Source organism: Fukomys damarensis, unplaced genomic scaffold (assembly GCF_012274545.1).
Source record: "Fukomys damarensis isolate Sample0158 unplaced genomic scaffold, DMR_v1.0_HiC HiC_scaffold_27, whole genome shotgun sequence".
Taxonomy (NCBI): domain Eukaryota; kingdom Metazoa; phylum Chordata; class Mammalia; order Rodentia; family Bathyergidae; genus Fukomys; species Fukomys damarensis.
The window spans coordinates 5,845,471-5,868,826 of NW_022900939.1; the positions used below are offsets into that span (position 1 = coordinate 5,845,471).

Below are 23,356 nucleotides of genomic sequence, written 5' to 3' on the forward strand. Positions count from 1 at the left end.
CTCCGTGGGCTCCAGTCCAGGGAGGCTTCTGGGCTGCGTCCCGACTCTGGCTTGGCTGGCGCAGGGCCCCAGACGGATGAAGACAACTGCGATGTTAACAACGGCGGCTGTGCCCAGAAGTGCCACATGATGCGAGGGGCGGTACAGTGTACCTGCCACACAGGTTACCGGCTCACCGAGGACGGCCGCACCTGCCAGGGTAAGCTGGGGCCTGGGGCAGCCCAGGCATGGGCAGCAGGTGGGCGACCATTTACTCTGGGTCAGGCCTTTGCCGGGCATGACCTCACTCCATTCATCGCATGCAAACCAGGAACTGGGGTTCTTCCTCCCTTTGCACAGATAGGAAGACTGAGACCCAGAGAGGTTCAGGAACTTAGCAAAGGTCACACAGCTAGGGAAGAGCACAGCTGGGATTCTAGCCCAGGTCCACAAGACGTCAAAACCCTTAGTCACTTGCTTCACAGCCTCCTACCAGGCTGGGAAGTGGATGGGAATGTGGCCAGGAAAGCAGCTGGTCCGGCTGGGAGTCAGGGTGCAGAGATGGCAGGACGGAGGCCTCCTGACCCCCTCCCTGGTGTTCCAGACGTGAATGAATGCGCCGAGGAGGGGTACTGCAGCCAGGGGTGCACTAACAGCGAAGGAGCCTTCCAGTGCTGGTGTGAAGCTGGCTACGAGCTCCGGCCTGACAGGCGCAGCTGCAAGGCCTTGGGTAAGGACACAGCCCCTGGCTGGGGCGATGACTGAGCCGAGGCAGGGTGCAGTGGTTTGCGTGGCGGTAGAGACTTCTGGCTCCGCAGAGTTGCCCTCTGTGAGCTGCCTTCCAGATCCCAAGGAGTGAACGGCAGGTGGGCGGTCTCCTTGCTCTGTATGGACTTGGGCAGGCGAGGCTATCCCAGGGACAGGAGACCCCGCTCCTGCTGTGGGCCTGCGCTGCACGCTGCTGGGTGTCTGATGCCCCCGTGGGCCTCGTCTCTCCACCTCCCAGGGCCCGAGCCGGTGCTGCTGTTCGCCAACCGCATTGACATCCGGCAGGTGCTGCCGCACCGCTCGGAGTACACGCTGCTGCTCAACAACCTAGAGAATGCCATCGCCCTGGACTTCCACCACCGGCGCGAGCTGGTCTTCTGGTCCGACGTCACCCTGGACCGGATCCTCCGTGCCAACCTCAACGGCAGCAGCGTGGAGGAGGTGGTGTCCACCGGGCTGGAGAGCCCAGGTAGGGCAGAGGCCCCGGGTGCCAGGCCAGGGCGGAGGCCTTGTCTGCATACCTGCCCTGGCAGAATGGCTCCTCCAACGGAGAAACCCCAGGGGCAGACTGTGGTGGGGAAAACATGTTAGTATACTTTGATTTTTTTTTTTTTTAGGTTTAAACATGTCCTTGGATGGTTGTCATAACTAGAATCAGAAATTTATAGGTGATAGTTATAGTCCTCTATCAGCCTCAGCATCCGGCTTACTTATGATTTTGATTGCTTAGTATTAAGAATAGACTGAACCAACCAGAGATTTAGCTCAGTGGTGCCGCTGCCTGCCTCGCAAGTGCAAGGTCCTGAGTTTGATCCCCAGTACCCTCTCCAAAGAAAATAGACTGAGTTCATATACCTGTAATCCTAGCACTCTGGGAGGCACAGGAAGGAGGATTGCAAGTTTCAACCCAGCCCAGGCTGGGTAGGTAGGTAGCCTTAACCCTGGCTCAAAGACTAAAACAGGGCTGGAGTTGTAGTTCAGTGGGAAAACCCTGGGTTCCATCCCCAGTACTGCCAAGAAAAAAAACCTTCTGATTTACCGGGATAAGTACATCGATGTTTTACAGATTTAAAAAACACCAGCAGCTAACTGGGCATCTCAGGCTGGCTGAAAAGGAGAGGAAGTGGAGCAGAACTTGGTGCTGAGGGCTGTGTCCGTGCTGGGCCCCAGGTTCCACCCTCAGAGCCACCCTTCAAGGAGGGGCTGTTGACTCCACGCCCTGCCAAACCTGCCAAACCTGAGATGACAATTTCCAAGCCCCAGTTCCAAGAGGGGAGCCCGAATTCAGGAAATGGGCTGCATTTGGCTGTAAGGGGGAAGTGCACACCCTCGGACAGCTGCTTCAGTGTCCTCATGTTAATGGGGTGAAAGCTCCCCCTTGCAGAGCCCAGTGATTCAGTGTTGGTAAAATGGGCTCTGCAGGCCCCACCCACTCTGCCTGGGTTTCCCAGCAATGACTGAGGCCCAGGGGGGCTGGGTGGGGTCCCTGACCCTTTCCTCGCCCTCTCCTCCCCAGGGGGCTTGGCAGTGGATTGGGTCCATGACAAGCTCTACTGGACTGACTCGGGGACATCGAGGATCGAGGTGGCCAATCTGGACGGAGCCCACCGGAAGGTGCTACTGTGGCAGAACCTGGAGAAGCCCCGGGCCATCGCCCTGCACCCCATGGAGGGGTGAGTGGGCTGTGTTTTGGGCTCTCAGACCCTTCCCGCTGCCCAGGAGGGACCGTGTACAGGCCTCTGGGCAGGGCCGTCCTTGTGTTGTGGTGGTAACAAGTAGACTCTGCACCCGGACGCTGCTGGCTGGGCAGCTTGCGCCTGCGGTGACTGGGCCTGTGGCCTTGGGCCAGTTAATTGGTAATTAAAAAAAGAAAAAGCCGGGAATGGTGGCACAAGCGTATAATCCCAGCATTCAGGAGGCTGAGGTAGGAGGATCTCTGAGGAGGCCAGCCTGGGATACACAGTGAGCTCAAAGCCAGCCTGAACTACAAAAGACCCTGTCTCAAAAAACAAAAAAGGAAAGAAACAAAAACAAAAGACAAGGGTTGGGGATTTAGCTCAGTGGTGCCACCGCCTGCCTCCCAAACTCAAGGTGTCCTGGGTTTGATCCCTGTACCAAAAATAAATAAAGTACCTACCTCATAGTTGTGTGACAACTGCATGATACCCTTTAAGTTGCATATAATACATGTATTAGGTAAGTTAAGTGTTTGGTGTTTTTATTATTAGCTCACAGGGTTGACCTAATTAATAAAAATTATTAGTAATTTAAAATAATTAAAAAGTTACTAGTTAAGCTAATTGATAAAAATTATCTTTAATTTAAAATAATTTAAAAGGCAGTAGGGACACCTACTGGGTTGAAAGCCTCGTGGGATGGAAGTCGTTAGCACTTGGCATTTAAAAATTCAGGGCTGGCAACAAAGGGATGTCTGGAAGAGCTTGCATGTATGTCAACTGTTTACAAACTGTGTGTGTGTGTGTGTGTGTGTGTAGCAGGTGGGTGGGAATGTGTGTGAGAAGTTATGTGTAAATTATACAAGACAGCAGAAAAGATCATGATGAATTAGAAAGGGCCTGTCTCAAGCTAGGTGTAATGGTATACACATCTGTAATCCCAGCAGTTGGGAGGCTGAGGCAGGAGGATCGCTGTGAGCTCCAGAACAGCCTGTGCTATATAGTGCGTTCTAAATCAGTCTCAACTACATAGTGAGACCCTGTCTAAAAAAAAAAAGAAAAACCAAAAAAAATAAAAATAAAAATAAAATCCCAGCACTTGAGAGGCTGAGACAGGAGGATCTCCACAGGTTTGAGGCTAGCCTGAACTACATAGCAATGAGACCCTATCTCAAAACACAGTCCCTGTGTCAACTTTTATCATCAATTCCACGAACATTAGGACTTGTCTGTTTTGCTTATTTTTAAAAACAATGTTTCTGTCCAAAGACACTTAGCTTCACACATTTCAAAAGCACTCTTCAGAGCTGGAGATGTAGCTTTCTGGTAGAGTGCTTGCTTGTCTCACACAGGCAAGGTCTTGGAGTCAATGCCCTGGGTTCAATCCCCAGCACTGCAAAAAAAATTTTTTTTTCTTTTCAATAACTAAAATGAAATAAATAGAAAGCACTCTGGCTAGCAGCTGGGATACCCGGGTTGAACGGCGGGCCTCCGTCATCCGCTGCCGCCCTCCCCTCAGTCCCCTCTGTCTCCTGCCAGCACCATTTACTGGACAGACTGGGGCAACACCCCCCGCATCGAGGCGTCCAGCATGGACGGCTCTGGACGGCGCATCATCGCCGACACTCATCTCTTCTGGCCCAACGGCCTCACCATCGACTACGCTGGGCGCCGCATGTACTGGGTGGACGCCAAGCACCACGTCATCGAGAGGGCCAACCTGGACGGGAGTCACCGCAGAGCTGTCATCAGCCAGGGTGAGCCCTGCCCTGGCCCTCCTCCCCTGTCGTCCTCCACTTCCCGTCCCTGCCCCGGAAACCCTGACAGAGGGTGAGGTCGCTGCCACTGCTGAGCCCAGGCCCGCGGCCACACAGGCCACGTCTGGACCCAGGTCCCCGTGCACCGTCCCCAGGCCTCCCGCACCCCTTTGCCATCACGGTGTTTGAAGACAGCCTGTACTGGACAGACTGGCACACCAAGAGTATCAACAGCGCCAACAAGTTCACAGGGAAGAACCAGGAGATCATTCGCAACAAGCTGCACTTCCCCATGGACATTCACACCTTGCACCCCCAGCGCCAGCCTGCAGGTAAGAAACCTGGGTGTCTCCAGCCCTTCGCATAGTCGCCATTTCTTGTGGGAAATTCCCGGAGTAGCATACAGTGGGCTCACTGCTCCCTCTGCTGGGCATTGTGGGCACTGCAACATCAAGTCTAGGACATTCTGCTGGGCACAGTGGTTCCCGTTAATTCATGAAAGATTTGCAGGGCCTCTCCTATGTGGCAGGAACTCACTGTGCTAGCGGCTGGGGCACACAGAATAAGTAATAACACATAGTTCCTCCCTCCCTGGCTACCTTTGCAAACCTTTGTTCTTACCTGAGCCTCTTGCTTTGGGTTCTCCTGAGCAGGAAAAAACCGCTGTGGTGATAACAACGGAGGCTGTACCCACCTGTGTCTGCCCAGCGGCCAAAACTACACCTGTGCCTGCCCCACGGGCTTCCGCAAGATTAGCAGTCACGCGTGTGCTCAGAGTAAGTGGGTCTGGGACCCCTGCCTCCCCGGGGGGCTTCGTGAGAGTGGCTGGAAGGAACGAGGGGGTAGTTTGGAGGGAAGAGCTGGACTTGCAAGCCCTGCAGAAAAAGAACTTAAGAGACTCTTCTCTAGGCTCCCTAGGAGGCAGGGAACCAAAGCCAAAATGAAGGTTTCTAGAGCCGGACATAGTGGTGCACACCTGTAATCTCAGCACTTGGGAGGCTGAGGCAGGAGGATCACCGCAAGTTTGAGGCCAACCTGGACTACATAGTGAGACCCTGTCTCAACAAAACAACAAAACAAAACAAAAGCAAAAGATCTCTAACGATGCTCTGTATCATTATACGAATGTGTGTCTAATAAGTGAAAGGTACCGGGATCCCTTAGGGGTCACACCTTGGACCACTCCAGTGACCCCCGCAGGGTCATCACCTTACCAGGGTGACCCTGAAGAGCTCAGTGCCTGGGTGGCTTCGGCTAAGAGTAGTCTGGAAGGAGTGATCAGCCATGCGGCGTGACCAGCCAGGGGCCTGGGATAGTTCCGCACACATTGCATACCTATTTCCTGCCGTGGACCCCACCAACCCTCTTACATCAGGTTAGAATCAGACCCCCAGGATCTAGGTCCCTCCCAGAGGATGCGTTTAGGGAAAGTATTCAGAGGCGCCATTCAAACACACGCTGATTGAGAACCTGCTTCTGTGCGATGTGTTTTTCCTTTGTGTTCTATTGTGCCCTGCTCTTGCTCTGTTATCTTTGTGAGGTGCAAGAGGTTCCCAGGGTGTGGAAGAAATCAGTGAAATTAGGTAGGAAGTGCCTTTCTGGGTAGAAAATGATATAGTTAGTCCTCCATATCTGTGGATTTTGCACCTATGCATTCAACCAACTCCATACTAGAAATACATATATATTTTTAAATTGTACCAGCCAGCATGGTAGTACAGGCCTGTAATTGTAGCACTTGGGAGTCTGAGGCAGGAGGACCCTAAATTCAAGGCTAGCCTGTTCTATATAGTGATTTGTAGGCTAGCTTAGACTACATTTCAAAGCCCTGCCTGAAAGCAGGGGGCTGAGGGCAGGGTAGATATAGCTCAGTAGTAGTAGAGCACCCTGGGTTCAATTCCTAGTACTGGAAAAAACTGGTGCATCCATACTGAACGTTTTTCCTTATCATTACTCCCTAAACAATGCAGTGTAATGACTAATAGTGAGTTCAAGGCCAACCTGGAATACATAGTGAAATCCTGTATTCAAAAAACAAAAAAATAGAGCCGGGGATTTAGCTCAGTGGTTTTGCCACTGGCGTTGCAAGCACAAGGACCTGAGTTCAATCCCTGGTACAAAAAAAAAAAAAAAGAAGAAGAAAGTACATAGAGGGATGTGGATAGGTTGCATGCAAATACCAGGCCAGTTTAGAGTAGGCTTGAGTATCTATGGATTTTGGTATCTGTGGGATCTTACAACCAGGCTCCCGCAGATGCCAGGGGACAGCTGTCCTAGGAAAGGCCTGACAGAACAGGGCAGGGGCAGGGGCCAGAGGGTGCCCGCTGGCAGACACCATGGAAACGAGCAGTGAGAGCTCCCTCCCCGGGAGCGTTTCTAGGCACCAAGCTCAGCGTCTCACAAGCAGGACTCTAGCCCTGCAGAGTACAGTGGGAGCGGGGCCCAGTGACAGAGAAGTGGGCTGGGGAGTCAGCACCAGTCCAGCCAGGCCACTGGAAGGGTTTAAGAGAAGTCAGAAGGCAGAAAAATTAAAAGTGAAGCTGACAGACTTTTAATAAGCACATACTTATTAAGTACTTGCTGGGCCCTGCCAGCGTCCAGGCCCGTTGGATTCTGCTGCTGCAGTGCTCGAAGAGGGCTTCGTGGTATGAAAAGTAGGGGGCAGAGGGCACCAGGCCCCAGGAAGTGTGATTGAGCCAGGTGGCACACAGGTATGCGAGTGTGTCTGTCACTCTTACCTGATGTAGAACATTAAAAGAAGACCCCTCTCGGCCTTTGATCAGGTCTTGACAAGTTCCTGCTTTTTGCCCGAAGGATGGACATCCGTCGGATCAGCTTCGACACAGAGGACCTGTCCGACGACGTCATCCCACTGGCTGACGTGCGCAGTGCTGTGGCCCTTGACTGGGACTCCCGGGATGACCACGTGTACTGGACAGACGTCAGCACTGATACCATCAGCAGGGCCAAGTGGGATGGAACGGGACAGGAGGTAGGGCCCGGCGCGACCCAGCTGTCGGAGGGCTGAGGCTGAGGCTGTCCTTGGGAACGGGCGGGGCTCGGGTGGCAGAGCTGGACTGGAAGTAAACTGGTGACCCGGGTTTACTTCCCGTCCAGGTGGTAGTGGATACCAGTCTGGAGAGTCCTGCGGGCCTGGCCATCGACTGGGTCACCAACAAGCTGTACTGGACAGATGCAGGTATGAACCGCGGATCTGTGGCCTGTCTGCCCGAGATTCCGCTTATTTGAAACCCGGCCTCCCCTCCTGGTCTGTGTCCATCTTGACCAGAAGTCCTTGGTAGCCCGGAGGTGGTGGGGGCTTCTGTGGAGCTGAAGGAAAAGCTCACGTTTGAGGGTTTAACACTTGTTAGTCAAACGGCAGCTACTTCTGTGACATGGCTGGTGCTTGGAAGGTTTTCCTTCCGTTACTGTCTAGGTAAAGCATGCAGGAGGCCTACTTGAAACCATACTGAGCAGGTTTTAGATATTACTGATTTGGCTTATAATTGGGCTGTTGATTAAGATTACGAGTTACTCCAAGGCCCGTGTGTGACTTGCTAAATAAGCCTTCATCTGGAGTACAGAAACAGACTTCCCTATGCCAGCGGGTCACAACTGAGGTCTCGGTGATGGATGCGATTGTGACGTCTGTAAGAGCAGGTTGACACTACAGCTGAGGAACGGCGACTCTGGGCAGCCCCTCTCCAAGATCAAACATTAGCTAAAGATAACACAGGTGGCTTATTAACGATGGCCCGAAAGATAGCACAGGTGATTTGTTAACTGTGACCTGTCTTTCACTACACAGCATCATTACTCCCCTTTTACAGCCTGGCTCATTAGTGCATTAGTTTGCTACTCCTACATCTGCCTTCACGCCCCCTTGCTATGCTGTATAATAAAAAATATTGGGCCTGGGATTTAGCTGAGTGGTGCTGCTGCCTGCCTTGCAACCACAAGGACCTGAGTTTGATCCCCAGTACAAAAAAAAAAATACTGACAAATCCAGAGCTCATGGTTTTATCCAGGTGAGAGCTAAGATCAAGTCCTGCCCCTCAGGTAATAAACTATCATTCTTTATTCTTTATTCCTCCTCCTTGGTACATTATTCTTGCTGTCCATCATTCAGGCGACTGGACATCCCCCAATAACTAGTTTATCGGGCAGCTCCTGACGGACGCAGGCATTTTCCATCAGCCACCCACATGCAGAAAGGCAAGAGAAATGTCTTAAAAGTGTGGTCCTTGGAGCAATGACTTCAGCCTCCCCTAGAAATGCAAATTCTCTAGTTGGGGCTGGGGGAGGCTGAGACCTGAGGATCATTGTGAGTTCAAGGCCAGCCTGAATTACATAGCATGACTCTATTGCCAAAAAAAAGAAAAGAAAAGAAAAGAAAATTCTGGGGGCACACCCAGAATTACTGAATTAAAATCTTTGAGGATTTAATCTTATTTTAACAATCTCTTCTGATTCTAAATATTAAAATTTGAGAATCGTTACCTTATAGGCTGGAGCTGGTTGCCCAGGTGAAACCGATCACTTCTTGAATTTCTTCTTACTGTGGGTCTACCAAAGTCTTCCCTGAGTGTTTCCTACATAGGAGCCGCTGTGCTGACCACGGGGATCCACAGGTGAAAGAACAAGCCTGGAGCCAATCTCTTTGCTCTGACTTCTTGGCAGGTACAGACCGGATTGAGGTGGCCAACACCGACGGCAGCATGCGGACCGTCCTCATCTGGGAGAACCTTGACCGGCCCCGGGGTATTGTGGTGGAACCCATGGGCGGGTGAGTGCTGCCCCTTCTGAGCTCCCAGCCCCTGCCCTGTACTCCCGAGGGCTTCTGGGGTTAGTGTGAGTAGCCAGGTGTGGTGGGTACGCCCCAGAAACCCAGGAAGCTGTGGAAACCAGAAGACGGTGGCCACCCTGCTGCCTCACTGGACGAGGAAACCTTTTACAGGTTTTCTTTTCTTGTCTGTTTGCTTACAGAAGTAACTAGTTGCTTTAAAAAAAAAATCTAAGCCGGGTGTGCTGGTGCACACCAGTAATCTCACTATGCAGGAGGCTGAGGCAGGAGGATCACTGAGAATTCAGGCCTACTTTGGGCAACACAGGGAGTAGGGAGTTCAATGCCTGCCTGAACTACATAGTGAGACCCTGTCTCAAAGAGAAAAAAGTCTGTAGGAAGTGAAAATTCTCTATATACTCTTACCCTCTGGCAATAACTATTGTTAACAGTTTGATATATTTTTCCCAGAGTTTCTTGTAAATGTATAGAAATATTCCTTTTTGTTAGTGTGGTGGTTTTGGTCTTACAAAAATAACATCCTGTTTTGGGAGGTTTTTTTTTTCTTTCTTTCTTTCATTTTTTGGAATAGCTTTCCTTTATATAGCTCTACCTTGTTTTCTTCATGGTTATGTAGATTTCAGTTAAACTTAGATACCATAATTATTTAATCCATCCAGTCAAAACATCTTAGTCCTCATTCTCCCCTCTTTTTTTGTTTGTTTGAGACAGGGTCTTGCCATGTAGTTCAGGCTGCCCTTAAGCTCACTGTCTAGCCCAGATTTGAACTTGTGATCCTCCTGCATCAGCCTCCCAAGTGCTAGAATTATAGGCATGTGCCACCACGTCTGACTTCCCTCTTACTTTAGTCCCAAGTGGGCCTCATTTGCTTGGGTACTCTTCAGCCATGGGCTCTGCCATTGTCAAGACCCAGGGGTCCCTTTCAGTTGTGATGCAAGGCATTTAGGGACCACTCTGAGCCCTGGGCTGGACTGGGCAGTGAGACAGGAGTAGCTACTACTGGCAGAAGCCCCAAAGCCCTCGGTAGCCTGGATCTCCACTCAGTGTTAACCAGAAGGCTTGCAAGACCTCCTTCTCCTATGCCCAGGTATATGTACTGGACCGACTGGGGCGCGAGTCCCAAGATTGAGCGAGCCGGCATGGATGCTTCTGGTCGCCAGGTCATAATCTCCTCCAATCTGACCTGGCCTAATGGGTTGGCCATTGACTACGGGTCCCAGCGGCTGTACTGGGCTGATGCTGGCATGAAGACCATCGAATTTGCTGGACTGGACGGCAGCAACCGGAAGGTAGGGGCGGCACGCAGGCATCTCCCCCGGCCCTGCCAGCCTCCATGGTAACAGTGCTTACTGGCTGGCAGGTGATAGGAGCTGGGGGACCCAGAGGGTCTGAAGCCAGCATGGAGCACGTACTGTTTCTCTGAGGCCGTAGCTGCCCTGTGGCGCCGGGTCAGGGTGTGCGCTGTAAACTGGTGATGAAAGCGAACTAAATGTCTTTGTCCCTTTCTCAGCACTGAGACACGATACCCGGCGCAATGTAAATGAGTAGACATTCATTTTGGTGTACATTTCAGTCCAGAGTTTGTGGGATCCGAGGCAGGAAGGCACAAAGGAAGGGCCCAGCGGAAGAGAGCTGCTCATGGTACGGCTGCCAGGAAGTGGAGAGCAAAGGGAGGAGTGGGGAGGGAGGCGGACCCTTTCCAGGCCACGCCCACTGTGGCCACGCCTCTTCGAACCAGACCCCCTCTCCTAGCCGCAAGTCAGCTACAACCCTATCCAGGCGTTCTGAGTGCATGACGCTCTCTGGGGACACCAAGATAGAAACTATTTGTGTGCACTCTGCACTGGGAGTGTGAATGCACACTTTCCCAATGACCGTCACAGCAGTTACTAACTGATCTCCAGTTGCACACTGGACCCACGATTGATCGATCTCTTTGCTTTTGTTATTTTGTTAAACTTTCAAGCTAACAGGAGAGTTGCAAAAGTAGTAAAAGGAACAAATAACCTTTTCCCACATTTTTTACCATTTTCATTCCGTTTCTACACACTCTTATTTTTCTGAATCATCTGAAATTAAATTAGAGATAGCCTTAACTCCAAAATATTCCAATGCATATTTCTTAAGACCAAGGACAGTTTCTTATCTAACCATAGTACAGTTATCAAAATTGGAAAGTTTAGTATTGATACAATAAGTCGGGCGTGGTAGTGCCAGCACTCGGGAGGCTGAGGCAGGAGGATCGCTGTGAGTTCAAGACCAGCCTGGGCTACACAGTGAGTTCCAGGTCAGTCTCAACCACATAGTGAGACCCTGTCTCAAAAAACAAAACAAACAAAAAAGACATTGATATAATATTCCTGGATAATCCACACTCCCTGCTCAGTTTCACTATGTGTTCCTGATAGCGCCTTCGATGGCTTTGTTTTTCTCTTTTCTTTTTGTCTTTTAGTCCAGGATCCAAGTAGGATCGCTGTTTGTGTCTAGTGGTCTCATCTCTCAAACTTTAATCTAGAACACTTCTTCAACCTTTTTTGTGTGTTTCTTGTTCGTTTAAAAAAAGGGGGGATGGGCTGGGGATTTAGCTCAGTGGTTCCACTGCCTGCCTCTCAAGTGCAAGGACCCAAGTTTGAGCCCCAGTACCAAAAAAAAATGGGGGGGAGCCAGTTATTTCCTAGAACACCCCTCAATCTGGGCTTGTCTGAGATTTCCTTGAGACTGGATTGAGAATGCGTTTGCAGGAGTGGTACAGTAAGTGCAGTTGTGTCCTGGGTTCTCAGCCTGTCCCATCCGTGGTGCAGATGTTTGCTCTTTCCGCTGCTGCCAAGCCTGTGTTGGATTGTGTGGTTAGGGAGGTGTCCGCTGTGACGTTGCTACTTTTGTGCTGAGACACTTGGAGATTGTGTAAAGAATCCGCGATCTTTAAAAATCGGCACACTCGCTGGTTGGAGCAGCAATGTCTCGGCCATCTCACGGACTGGGGGACCGACACTGAAGAGAGGGTATAATTAGTTCTCCTTCAAGGTCACAGCGGTAGTGATGGTGGCAGAGTTGCATCCTAACGCCCCCTGGCCCCCTACAGTGAGACCTTACTGGGGGTGACTGTGCTGGGGCCCTGGCAGGTGCTCATCGGAAGCCAGCTGCCCCACCCTTTTGGGCTGACCCTCTACGGAGAGCGAGTCTACTGGACGGACTGGCAGACCAAGAGCATCCAGAGCGCCAACCGGCTGACCGGGCTGGACCGGGAGACCCTGCAGGAGAACCTGGAGAACCTCATGGACATCCACGTCTTCCACCGGCGGCGGCCCCCCGGTGAGCCACCTTTAGCCCGCGGGGCTTCTCCTCTGCCCCGTTAGGCCCCAGCTTGTCCCACTGACCCCTCCTCCTTCCAGTGACCACACCGTGTGCTACGGAGAATGGCGGCTGCAGCCACCTGTGTCTTCGGTCCCCAAATCTGAGCGGCTTCAGCTGTACCTGCCCCACAGGCATCAACCTGCTGCCGAACGGCAAGACGTGTTCAGCAGGTGAGTGGAAGCGGCCTCGCAGGGCCTGGACGGAGCCTGTCTGGGGCGGGGAGTGGCTGCCTTTCTCCTCTGTACACGGGCTCTGGGGTGGTCTGAGCTGAGTCCTGCTGCTTCTAGAGGCCTAGCGGAGAGACTGAGAGCTTTTATGAGAGGATAGGGGGCTCTGGGGAGCAAGCAGACAGGCAGTGTCCCCTGGTTCTTATGAGGTCTCTGTGCATTTGAGAAAAAGATGTTCCTATTTCAAGACGACTTTCTCCCGTCTTGGGACAATGCAAACTTGGCTGCTGTATGACTTACGTTGCAGCTTTTTGAGACAGCCCAGAAGCAGGACCTGGCTACCCAGGGGTTGGAAATCAAGTTTTCTCCCTGGGTAACTTGGCCTTGAACGCTTAACCTCTGGGTGAATACATTGTGAATAAAGCCACCTGGGGTCCTTTTAGTCCTTTTTAAAAATTTTGCTTATTTATTTATTTATTTTTAGATAGGGTCTTGCTATGTAGCCCAGGCTGGTCTCAAACTCATGGCAGTCCTCCTGCCTCAGCCTCTTGAGTGCTGGAATTACAGGTGTGCATCACCACACTCAGCCCTTTATTGTGCTTCATGGTAAAGGATCCTGCAAAGAGAGCTGCTTCCATAAGAGTAGTGAAGAGAAATCATTTGTGAACATGTGTGAGAGCTAATGCTCAGGGCTTTAGGCAGTGATTTCTCTCTCTCTCTCTCTTTTTTTGGTACCAGGGGTCAGACTCGTGTTCTTGCGCTTGCGAGGCAGGCGGCAGAACCACTGAGCTAAATCCCCGGCCCACACATGATCTCATTTAATCCTGACAACCACACTGTTGTCATCCCCATTTTATAGATCAGGAAGCAGGCCTACACCCTTCCAATAACTGCCTAGGATCACACAGCTCGCAGCTAGCCAGGTTCTGGTGAACCTGACTCCAGGCCCTTACGATGGCCCTGCTAGAGCGATGGTCCCCTCCTCTCTCCATCCGGACAGGCATGAACAGTTTCCTCATCTTCGCCAGGAGGATAGACGTGCGCATGGTCTCCCTGGACTTTCCTTACTTCGCCGATGTGGTGGTACCAATCAACACTACCATGAAGAACACCATTGCCATTGGAGTGGACCCTGAGGAAGGTCTGTGTGGCCCTCCCTTCCATCCTGGCCCCTGTCCTTCCTTTCCTGCCACCTCTGCTGCCTGCTACAGCTCGGGGGCAGCCCATCCCCGTCCCTGTGAGTGCAGGACTTCCTGGTCGTGTGGCCGGGACTCTCCTCTCTCCATCTCTGCCCAGGGCTGTGATGTTTCTCCAGCTCCCTTGCTTTCTTCTGTGAGGGGCTGCGGGGCTGTCAGGCGTACTCCGGTGTCTTGGGTCTGAGTCAGCTGTGAGTGCCACAGCAGGAGGCGAGACCCGGGCTTGAGCCAGACCTTCCTTCTGCAGGAAAAGTGTACTGGTCTGACAGCACGCTGCACAGAATCAGCCGGGCCAACCTGGATGGCTCCCGGCACGAGGACATCGTCACGACAGGTGCAGCTCGCTGCCAGCCTGGGACCACCTGTCTGCCTGCGGAGCTGGGGAAGTGGCCCGTCCACCCTGCACGGGGGCCACTGTGCTCTTCTGCCTTCCCACAGGGCTGCAGACGACAGATGGGCTCACGGTGGATGCCATCGGCCGCAAAGTGTACTGGACAGACACAGGAACGAACCGGATCGAGGTGGGCAACCTGGACGGGTCCATGCGGAAGGTGCTGGTGTGGCAGAACCTAGACAGCCCGCGGGCCATCGTGCTGTATCACGAGATGGGGTGAGAGCCGGCTGTGTCCCTGGGTAGCAGGAGGGGTCGGCTGACTTGGAGGGTGGCTGGGGTGCCGGGAGGCCGTGGAGAATGAGCGCATCACAGGGATGTTGTTCCCCTCCCTTGTGACTTCTTTCAGAGGGTGGCAGGACAGTGTAGAGGTTAAAACTTGGAGTTTTGAAATGGGTGTGGCGGTACACACCTACGATCCCAGCTCTCAGGAGGCTGAGGCAGGAGGATCACGGTGAACTGGAAGCCAGCCTGGACGACATAGCCTGTTTCAAAAAAAAACAAAAACCAAGCATGAGTTTGGGACTGGCAAACAAGGATTTACATTTTCTTATCCTGTGTTAGCTGTGTGACTTTGACCCTCAGCCCCCGACCCTAAGGTGAAAATGCACCCTCGTGCCCCCGTGAGGATTGCGGTGAAGCACACATGCACTGTGCAAGGAGCCCGGTCCACCGTGCGCACCCAGGGCACCTGGGGCAGCAGGAGGCTCAGCTTGTCCCTCCCTCGTCCAGGCTCATGTACTGGACGGACTGGGGGGAGAACGCCAAGCTGGAGCGCGCCGGCATGGACGGCTCCGAGCGCACTGTGCTCATCAACAACAACCTCGGCTGGCCCAACGGGCTGACGGTGGACAAGGCCAGCTCCCAGCTGCTGTGGGCTGATGCCCACACCGAGGTGCGAGCCGGCCCGCTGCTCCTGGAAGCAAAGCCTGGGGAGATGGGAGAGTCCCGGCCAACTGATCAACCCCTCCACCTTTTCTCCTGCAGCGAATCGAGGCTGCTGACCTGAACGGTGGCAATCGACACACACTGGTTTCGCCAGTGCAGCACCCCTACGGCCTCACCCTGCTGGACTCCTACATCTACTGGACTGACTGGCAGACCCGCAGCATCCACCGTGCTGACAAGGGGACGGGCAGCAATGTCATCCTGGTGAGGTCCAACCTGCCAGGCCTCATGGACATCCAGGCTGTGGACCGGGCACAGCCACTGGGTGAGAAGACCCCTGGGCTGAGTCAGACAGAGCCTCTGGTCTCTGGGGCTGCCTCAGTAGCAGAGATAGATCCAGAGCACAGAGCTCTGCACAGGCAGAGAGTGTCCTGCCTCAGCCCCCTTCCAGGATCAGGCTGGGCTCCGTCTGGGGGCGGCTGGTGCTCAGCTGCATGATGCTGCCTCTCCAAAGGACTCGGAGACCCTCCTGCCTCACCCTGCCGGACACTTAGTCCAGGAAGCCAGGCAGTGTCCCAGGCTGGGAGTGAAAGCTCCTGCTTCTCTCTCCCACCCAGGTCTTAACAAGTGCGGCTCGAGAAACGGTGGCTGCTCCCACCTCTGCCTGCCTCGGCCTTCTGGCTTCTCCTGCGCGTGCCCCACTGGCGTCCAGCTGAAGACTGACGGCAAGACCTGCGACCCCTCCCCCGAAACCTACCTGCTCTTCTCTAGCCGCGGCTCCATCCGGCGCATCTCCCTGGACACCAGTGACCACACCGATGTGCATGTCCCTGTGCCCGAGCTCAACAACGTCATCTCGCTGGACTACGACAGTGTTGATGGCAAGGTCTACTACACGGACGTCTTCCTGGACATGATCAGGTGCGAAGCTCCCGGGAGCCTCTGGGGACCCAGACTGCTTCTCGCAGGTGGGGTGGTGTCCTGTGTTGACCCAAAGTGAACCAGTTGGCTTGGCAGTTTGAGTGCTGAGTTCTATTCCTGGCTGCTTCACTTTCAAGTGCTGTCTTTCTGTGTAGAGCTTGCAAGTTTTATTTGTTTAAAGGTGGTATGAATCCCTGCTACTCAGGAGTCTGGGGCAAGAGGATCATGCAATGTAGGCCAGTCTGGGCAATATAAGAAGACCTCATCTCAACAAAACAGCCACACATGGTGGTGCACGCCTGTAATCCCAGCCAGCACTTGGGAGGCTGAGGCAGGAGGGTCACTGTGAGTTCAAAGCCAGTCTGGGCTGCATAATGAGTTCAAGGCATTCATGAACTATGGAGACAGACACTGTCTCAAAAAAAAAAAAAAAAAAAAAAAAAAAAAAAAAAAAAACACCAGAAACATTGGGATTTTAAACTTAAATGCTCATGAGTCTCATACCTTAGTCAATTTAGTTCAGTGATGAATAATCCAGGAAAATTGAAAGCCTGCCTCAGCATCTGCTCATGGCATTTAAAAAAACAGGCTCTGGGGACCAGAGTCTCCCACATCTAGTGCTGGGCCCTTAGGGAGCTCCCAGAATCCCCTAGGATCCTCTGACAGGCCCTGTCTCTACCCAGGAGCCCTGGCCAAATGTCAAAGTTTATGGTGGTTTATAAAGTTACTGTTTGTGGAGACAGAGTCTCACTGTGTGGTCCAGGCTGGTCTTGAACTCACTATAGCGCAGGCTTATCTTGAACTCACAGTGAGCCTCCTACCCCAGCCTCCCAAATGTCGTGAGGGTGAGGGTGGCGGTGCCTGCCTATAATCCCAGTACTCGTGGAGGCTGAGGCAGTAGGATCTCAAGTTCAAGCCCAGCCTGGACACATTAGGGAAAGAGACCCTGTCTCAAAATAAAAAAGGGCTGGATTGTAGCTCCACACGAGTTCTAGATTCAGTCCTCAGTACACGAAGAAGAAAAATGTACCTCATGCTGGAAGTAGGTGAGCACGTGTAGTTTGTAGTTTTGGAGTTCCTTGGAGCAGGGCTCTGTGAAAATGCACAAGTAGATTTTAAACAAACCTGCTTTCTTGCAGTCACCCCTAGCCACCCTTGTCCTCTCCTAGAGATAGATAGGGAATGCTGAACCTGTTCTCCAGCCAGGCACAGGCCCCAAAACCCTGCAGTTTTCACTCTGCAGGAAGCACTGTCTCCCAAGAAGTCGCTTATTTGTCCTGCAGATACTTTACTGGGCACCTATTATACTGGGAGCTGAGGAAGGTACTGGTAGGTAACTGTGTCTGTCCCTATGGAGCTTACAGTCTATTGAGGGTCCAGTTGAGCATGGAAGGGTTTTTTTGTGTGTTCCTGGTCCACCAGGTCACTCACCCAACCCCGGACTCTCCCTCAGGCGGGCCGACCTGAATGGCAGCAACATGGAGACCGTGATCGGGCGGGGGCTGAAGACCACTGATGGGCTGGCGGTGGACTGGGTGGCCAGGAACCTGTACTGGACGGACACGGGCCGAAATACCATCGAGGCATCACGGCTGGACGGCTCGTGCCGCAAAGTGCTGATCAACAACAGCCTGGACGAGCCGCGGGCCATTGCTGTGTTCCCCAGGAAGGGGTGAGTTTGTGACCACAGCAGAGGGCTCTCGGCAGGAGCACTTAGGTACTCGTGGCATTGGTTTGCCCCGTACCCTGCCAACCTCTGGATGCCACCTCCCGTGTCTTGGGGGTGACAGCACTGCTGTGTCCCAGATACCTCTTCTGGACAGACTGGGGCCACATCGCCAAGATCGAGCGGGCGAACCTGGACGGTTCCGAGCGGAAAGTCCTCATCAACACGGACCTGGGTTGGCCCAATGGCCTCACCTTGGACTACGATACCCGCAGGTAGGTCCTGTCCCAGACAGCCTCCAGGAGGGGGGCGGCCGAGCAGAGCAAGGTGGAGTCACGGCTTAGCTATTTCTGCGGGTCAGAGGATGACCAGGCTGCCCAGGAGGAGTCGGGGATACTCCAGGGCTCACTGATGAATGGCCGGCCTGCCTGCCTCTTCATCCCGGAGTACTCGGATCCCTAGCGATTCTTGGCTGCCCACAGCCCGACCGGTTCAGCTCCTTTCCAGACAGACAGTTGCTTTCAGGAACAGATGGCTCCTGTGGGTAGAGCTGGACTCCCGGGCAGGCCTTGGGGCAGCCACACCCCTCGCTCTCTTGGCAGGATCTACTGGGTAGATGCACATCTGGACCGCATTGAGAGTGCCGACCTCAACGGGAAGCTGCGGCAGGTTCTGGTCAGCCACGTGTCCCATCCCTTTGCCCTCACACAGGTAAGGGCTCAGGGAGGTCACTCAGCCTCCCGGCACGGGTGTTGCCTCTGGATCCGGAGCCCCCTGCTCCGGATAGCGCCCTGCTGCTCCCGTCCCACCACTGTGCCAGTGTTCACAGGGGTGGCGATCAGCGATGGGCGCTTGTGGCCGTGCAGGTGTCCGGGCCCAGGAATGTGCATTCTGATGAGTTCCTTGATTGATCCTACCGCCAGAGCTTGGGCAGCTTAGTTGAGGCAGGGTGGAGTGGCGCTAAAAGCCAGCAATTTCAGGCTTCCAGACAGTTGGTGTTTGAGTGGCTTCAGTGAGCCAGGTACCTGCTTTCAAGTAAGTGTGTGACTTTGAACAAGAAATTAAACCTCTAAGCTTCAGTGAGGTACAAATCAGTTTAATAACAGCATCCTCCAGAAATATATACGAAGCCTTGGTACAGTGCCCGGCCTGTAGTAAGCATTAAACGCCTCTCTGACGATCTTCATGACTTTTGATGTCATTTTTGACATCTTCACTATCCCTTCCGTCCTCTGGTTGAGAATTTCGTCATCACTGTCCTGCATTAGAAGGAAGCTGCCCTGCAGAAGTTAAAGAGAGGATTTGGCCCAGAGCTCTAAGAAAAGGACCCATTCGTTAGTTCGAAAGAACAGGGAGCCAGAAGACCTCCAAGTTCACTGCTGTTGGCTAGGGAGGGAGCCAGTCCCTCAGCTGGCCAAGGATGGGGTGTGAGTGCTGTGAGTTCAGAGGTGAATGAAGCACATTTTTGTCCTCAAAGAACATCATCAGGTGGGACAGTCAGACAGACATGTAGCCAGGTCCCCATCGCGCATGAACACTGAGGGGCAGGTCGCCGGGCGTGGTGGTACACACCTGTAATCCCAGCACTCAGGAGGCTGAGGCAGGAGGATCGCTGTGAGTTCGAGACCAGCCTGGGCTACATAGTGAGTTCCAGGTCAGTTTCAACTGCATAGTGAGATCCTGTCTCAAAAAAAAAAAAAAAAAAACCAAACCAAAACAAAACAAAACAAAACTGAGGGGCAGGAATGACTGCCAGGTCTGGCTCGGCATGGCGTGGGGTCAGTGAAGAGTGTGGGTTTGGGGACATTTCCGAGGCACGCACGGGGTAGTCCTTTAGCCAGTGCTCAGACCCAGAGGCCACCCTGGTGTGTGACAACAAATCCTGCTTCCCCTTGTTGGCATCCCCGAGCAGCAGGACAGGTGGATCTACTGGACAGACTGGCAGACCAAGTCCATCCAGCGTGCAGACAAGTACTCGGGCCGCAGCAAGGAGACAGTGCTGGCCAACGTGGAGGGGCTCATGGACATCATCGTGGTCTCCCCTCAGCGGCAGACAGGTGGGCCCAGGTCCTGAGCCTCCTCACCCTCGGCAGGACGGGCTGCGGCCACCAAAGGACAGCTGCTGACCAAGACACTAGGGCCACCCGAGAGCCTGTTGGCTCATGTTTTCCCCTCTCCTGGGTGGCTCCTTGCCTGCTGTGCTAGGAACGGGGTCATGTTAAATCGGGAGACCTGACTGTGTCCCGGCCCAGGTGCTCACCTGCTTTGCCTCCAGGGACCAATGCCTGTGGGGTGAACAACGGTGGCTGCACCCACCTCTGCTTTGCCAGAGCCTCCGACTTCGTGTGTGCCTGTCCCGATGAGCCTGACAGTCGGCCCTGCTCCCTGGGTGAGTGGGACCGTGTGGCCCCAGAGCAGCAGGGTCCTTGAAGGCGAGGGGACCAGCAGCCTCAACTGTGTCCTTCCTGGTGGGGTGCAACTGCAGAAGGAATAACTGGAAGAGCAGTATTCGGGGTTCAGAATCTCTCAGATCTGGGTTGGCCAGGCCTCTGGTGTTTGCTAGAACAGAATCCAAGTCTTGCTGGGTGCTGTGGTGCACGTCTATAATCACAGCACTCGGGAGGCTGAGGCAGGAGGATCACCAAGAGTTGGAGGCCAGCCAGGGCTAACAGTGAGTTCAAGGCCAGCCAAAACTGCATAGGGAGACCCTGTCTCAGAAAACAAAATGGAATTCAAGTTGCCCAATTCCAGGGCACTGCTGTAGGGTTCATCAACGCTTTATCTTCTCTTTTTGACCTTTGTAGGCCCACCCACAACTATTCATAGCGAATCCACATGCTTTCTATTTATAGTATTAAACAAGGGTGCAGGGATGAAGGCACCTCAGAGATTGCCTCGCCAAGTTCTCTGGCTGCTACTCTTAGACCCTAAGAAAAGGTTCGGGGCTCCTGTGGCCCACTCCAGTCCTCTTTTCTCTCCAGTACCTGGCCTGGTGCCCCCAGCCCCCAGGGCTACCAGCAGGAGTGAAAATAGCCCGGTGCTCCCCAACACGCTGCCCCCCACCTTCCGCTCTTCTACCAGCAGGACCCGCACAGCCCTGGAGGAAGTGGCAGGGAGGTAAGTAGGGTCGGCTCGGGATAGAGGGCCCTTCGGTGCCAGTCACCACCCCTCCAGCAGAGGGTCGTCCCCGCCTGTGAATCCTGGCAGAAGGGAGGCGGAGCCCATCACTAACTGTCGCGAGCCGGCGACGCAGAGCACTGTCTTAGGTGCTCAAACCTGAAAGAGCATCGGGCGGAGATGGGGCAGGGAGAGAAAGAAGGACGCCAAGACAGGAGTCTGATCAAGGCAACGTTTATTGCAGGCAAGCATCAGACTTTTAAAGCAAAAAACCACAAACCTAAGAGGAGGGGACATGATAATACCATAACAATCTTATCTGACCTAAAACAAGCATTAGGAAACTTCTACAGAGTCAGGACACCATAAAACACCAGACGACTCAAAAAAATCGAAAGTTGTTAAGTTTGAGAAACTTCAGAGCAGCACAAAATGTCTTAGCAAGATAAGAAGAAATAGGCATAAACATAAACTATCATGGGTAATAGTGACCTTGGCAATTACAATGGCTGGGTAACAAAGATAAGGAACTACAGTCTTAGGAAACAGAAACTTAACTCTAAAATGGTTCCACTTCGCTTAGGATGGCAGCATTCCTGCCAGCTCGCAGGCCAGTGCCCAATAACTAACCACTGGGCGCCCCCTTAGGCTGGAGGATTGTGCTGAACGATTCCATCTTTCTCTCTGAGAGGGGAGGCTTCCAGGACAGGTACAAAAAGAAAGCCCTGGGAAGCGTCTCCCACATTCATCCCTCCTCCTCCTCACCCCTGGGACGCTTGTTCTCACGTCACAGGTTTAAGTCTGTGCTCCGTCCTACGGTGGTCTCCAGGCTGTAGCTTTATGGCATGGAACAAGATTTTCTCAGGAGTGTAATGGCCCTAGCACACAAGTGTGCAAGCGCATACGTGCGCGCGCGCGCGCACACACACGCACGCGGCCGTATGCACCCTTATTAAATAAGCAAGTAGAGAAGTGTTCTCAAATCTTGTTTAAAATATTATATTTCACGAATTGAATAGTTTGTTGTTGTTTCGTGGGGCTTTAAAATTTGTTTTGTTTCATTCTGTTTTGCAGTGCTGGGGACCAAACCCAGGGCCTCACACCTGCTAGGCAAGTGCTCTGACACTGAGCTACACCCTCTGCCCCTGGCTTGATTTAGAAAACCCACTCGGGCCTTGTCTCACTGTCCGAGTTCTACGTGATGAGCCGGTGCAGCTCAGTCTCATAGCTCTTGCAAGTAGCTTTTCTCCAGTCTTTTAGGAGATGCCTTTAATCGCCTCCTCATAACGTGCCCCAAAGAAGTTGCCTTCTGAGCATTTGGAGATAGTTACGCAAGCCCTCTTCCCAGGAGTCTTCTCTCGTATTCCCTCGAGGAAGCATGAAGGAAGGAAAACTTTTTTTTTTTTTCTTTTTTTTTGCCGGGTGGGGTTTGGACCTTGTGATAATCCTTAGCCAATCAGATTTACTTGGCTACTGGCTGCTTCCTACTTGACCTGGCTATTTCAGAAAGCCTCATGTTAAAGCTGGGCACAGTGGTGCATGCCTGCTGGGAGGCTGAGGCAAGATGATCACAAGTTTGAGCCCCGCCCGAGCAACTTAGTGATTTATCAAGATCCTGTCTTAAAAAACGAAAAGACAGGGCCAGGGATTTAGCTCACTGGTGGGTGCCAGCGCCTGTCTTGTAAGTGCAAGGACCCAAGTTCAATCCCCGGTACCAAGAAAAGAAAAGACAAGGGCTGGGGATGTAGCTCAGTGCACCCTGGGTTCAATCCCTGGTATGAGGGAAAGAGAGCATATTGATGTCCTTAGCGTTCTCTCTGCAGATTTCCAGCCTACTCCCCAAACTGCTTTTCACCTGCAAAAGGTGCACAGTTAAAAACACACTTAAAAGTGATACAGTGGGTTGAACAGAGCGGCTCACACTGATTCCTCTATTTCCTGGTCCCGCCTTCTCCCTGGCCCTGCTATCTCCCACCCGTTGTGTTCTCAGACCCCAAAATCCCACTCACACCTCCTGCCCTTCCCTAGAGCAGCGAAGGGCATTCTTCACATTCAGTTTCCTGTACCCACAGGTGCTCTGAGAGGGATGCCAGGCTGGGTCGCTGTACACATTCCAATGAGGCTGTACCTGCCACACCAAGTAAGCCCTGAGGGCCCGCTGTTCTAGAAGAGAGAATAGAAGGGCTCTAAGTCTCGACTGATGTCTTTCATGGCCTTCCTGGGGACTCTCATAGGATTGATGAGCTCTTTTCTTGGGCTAAATCCATAGAGATGATAACTGTTTTCATAATTGCCATATGTACACCACGGAGATGTGAGTACAGCAGCCCCTTCCCCATCGGGATGTGTCCCAAGACCACCAGAGGATGCCTGAAGCCTTGGCTAGTACTGAACCTTATAGATGCTATGTTTTTTTCCTATACAGACAATAACTATCATAAAGTTCTATTTATAAAGCAGTAAGAGATTAACAATAATAAAAAGTAATAAAACAGGACAGTTATAGCATTATACTGTAATAAGCTGGGTGTCGTGGCACACACCAGTTATCCCAGCACTCAGGAGGCTGAGGCAGAAGGATCACCACAAGTTTGAGGCCAGCCTGGGATACATAGTGAACTCAAGGTCAGCCTGAACCACATAGAGAGGCTCTGTTTCAAAAAAAAAGCAAA

The 23,356-nt window shown here is 52.8% G+C and overlaps 1 protein-coding gene across 1 annotated transcript in view; it reads left to right on the forward strand.

The window, feature by feature from the left end:
• The window catches only part of Lrp4 (LDL receptor related protein 4), a 45,832-nt gene that overhangs the window by 14,840 nt on the left and 7,636 nt on the right, over positions 1-23,356 (forward strand). The window contains exons 11-36 of the mRNA XM_033756809.1: positions 65-199; positions 584-709; positions 986-1,216; positions 2,264-2,420; positions 3,963-4,180; positions 4,336-4,512; positions 4,834-4,956; positions 6,964-7,172; positions 7,298-7,379; positions 8,861-8,966; positions 10,072-10,273; positions 12,107-12,296; positions 12,377-12,508; positions 13,506-13,646; positions 13,949-14,035; positions 14,140-14,311; positions 14,825-14,987; positions 15,080-15,305; positions 15,598-15,901; positions 17,355-17,573; positions 17,708-17,842; positions 18,170-18,278; positions 19,480-19,624; positions 19,843-19,956; positions 20,549-20,684; positions 22,757-22,824. Coding sequence (XP_033612700.1) covers positions 65-199; positions 584-709; positions 986-1,216; positions 2,264-2,420; positions 3,963-4,180; positions 4,336-4,512; positions 4,834-4,956; positions 6,964-7,172; positions 7,298-7,379; positions 8,861-8,966; positions 10,072-10,273; positions 12,107-12,296; positions 12,377-12,508; positions 13,506-13,646; positions 13,949-14,035; positions 14,140-14,311; positions 14,825-14,987; positions 15,080-15,305; positions 15,598-15,901; positions 17,355-17,573; positions 17,708-17,842; positions 18,170-18,278; positions 19,480-19,624; positions 19,843-19,956; positions 20,549-20,684; positions 22,757-22,824 — 4,107 coding nt within the window. The remainder of the gene's footprint in view (positions 1-64; positions 200-583; positions 710-985; positions 1,217-2,263; positions 2,421-3,962; positions 4,181-4,335; positions 4,513-4,833; positions 4,957-6,963; positions 7,173-7,297; positions 7,380-8,860; positions 8,967-10,071; positions 10,274-12,106; positions 12,297-12,376; positions 12,509-13,505; positions 13,647-13,948; positions 14,036-14,139; positions 14,312-14,824; positions 14,988-15,079; positions 15,306-15,597; positions 15,902-17,354; positions 17,574-17,707; positions 17,843-18,169; positions 18,279-19,479; positions 19,625-19,842; positions 19,957-20,548; positions 20,685-22,756; positions 22,825-23,356) is intronic.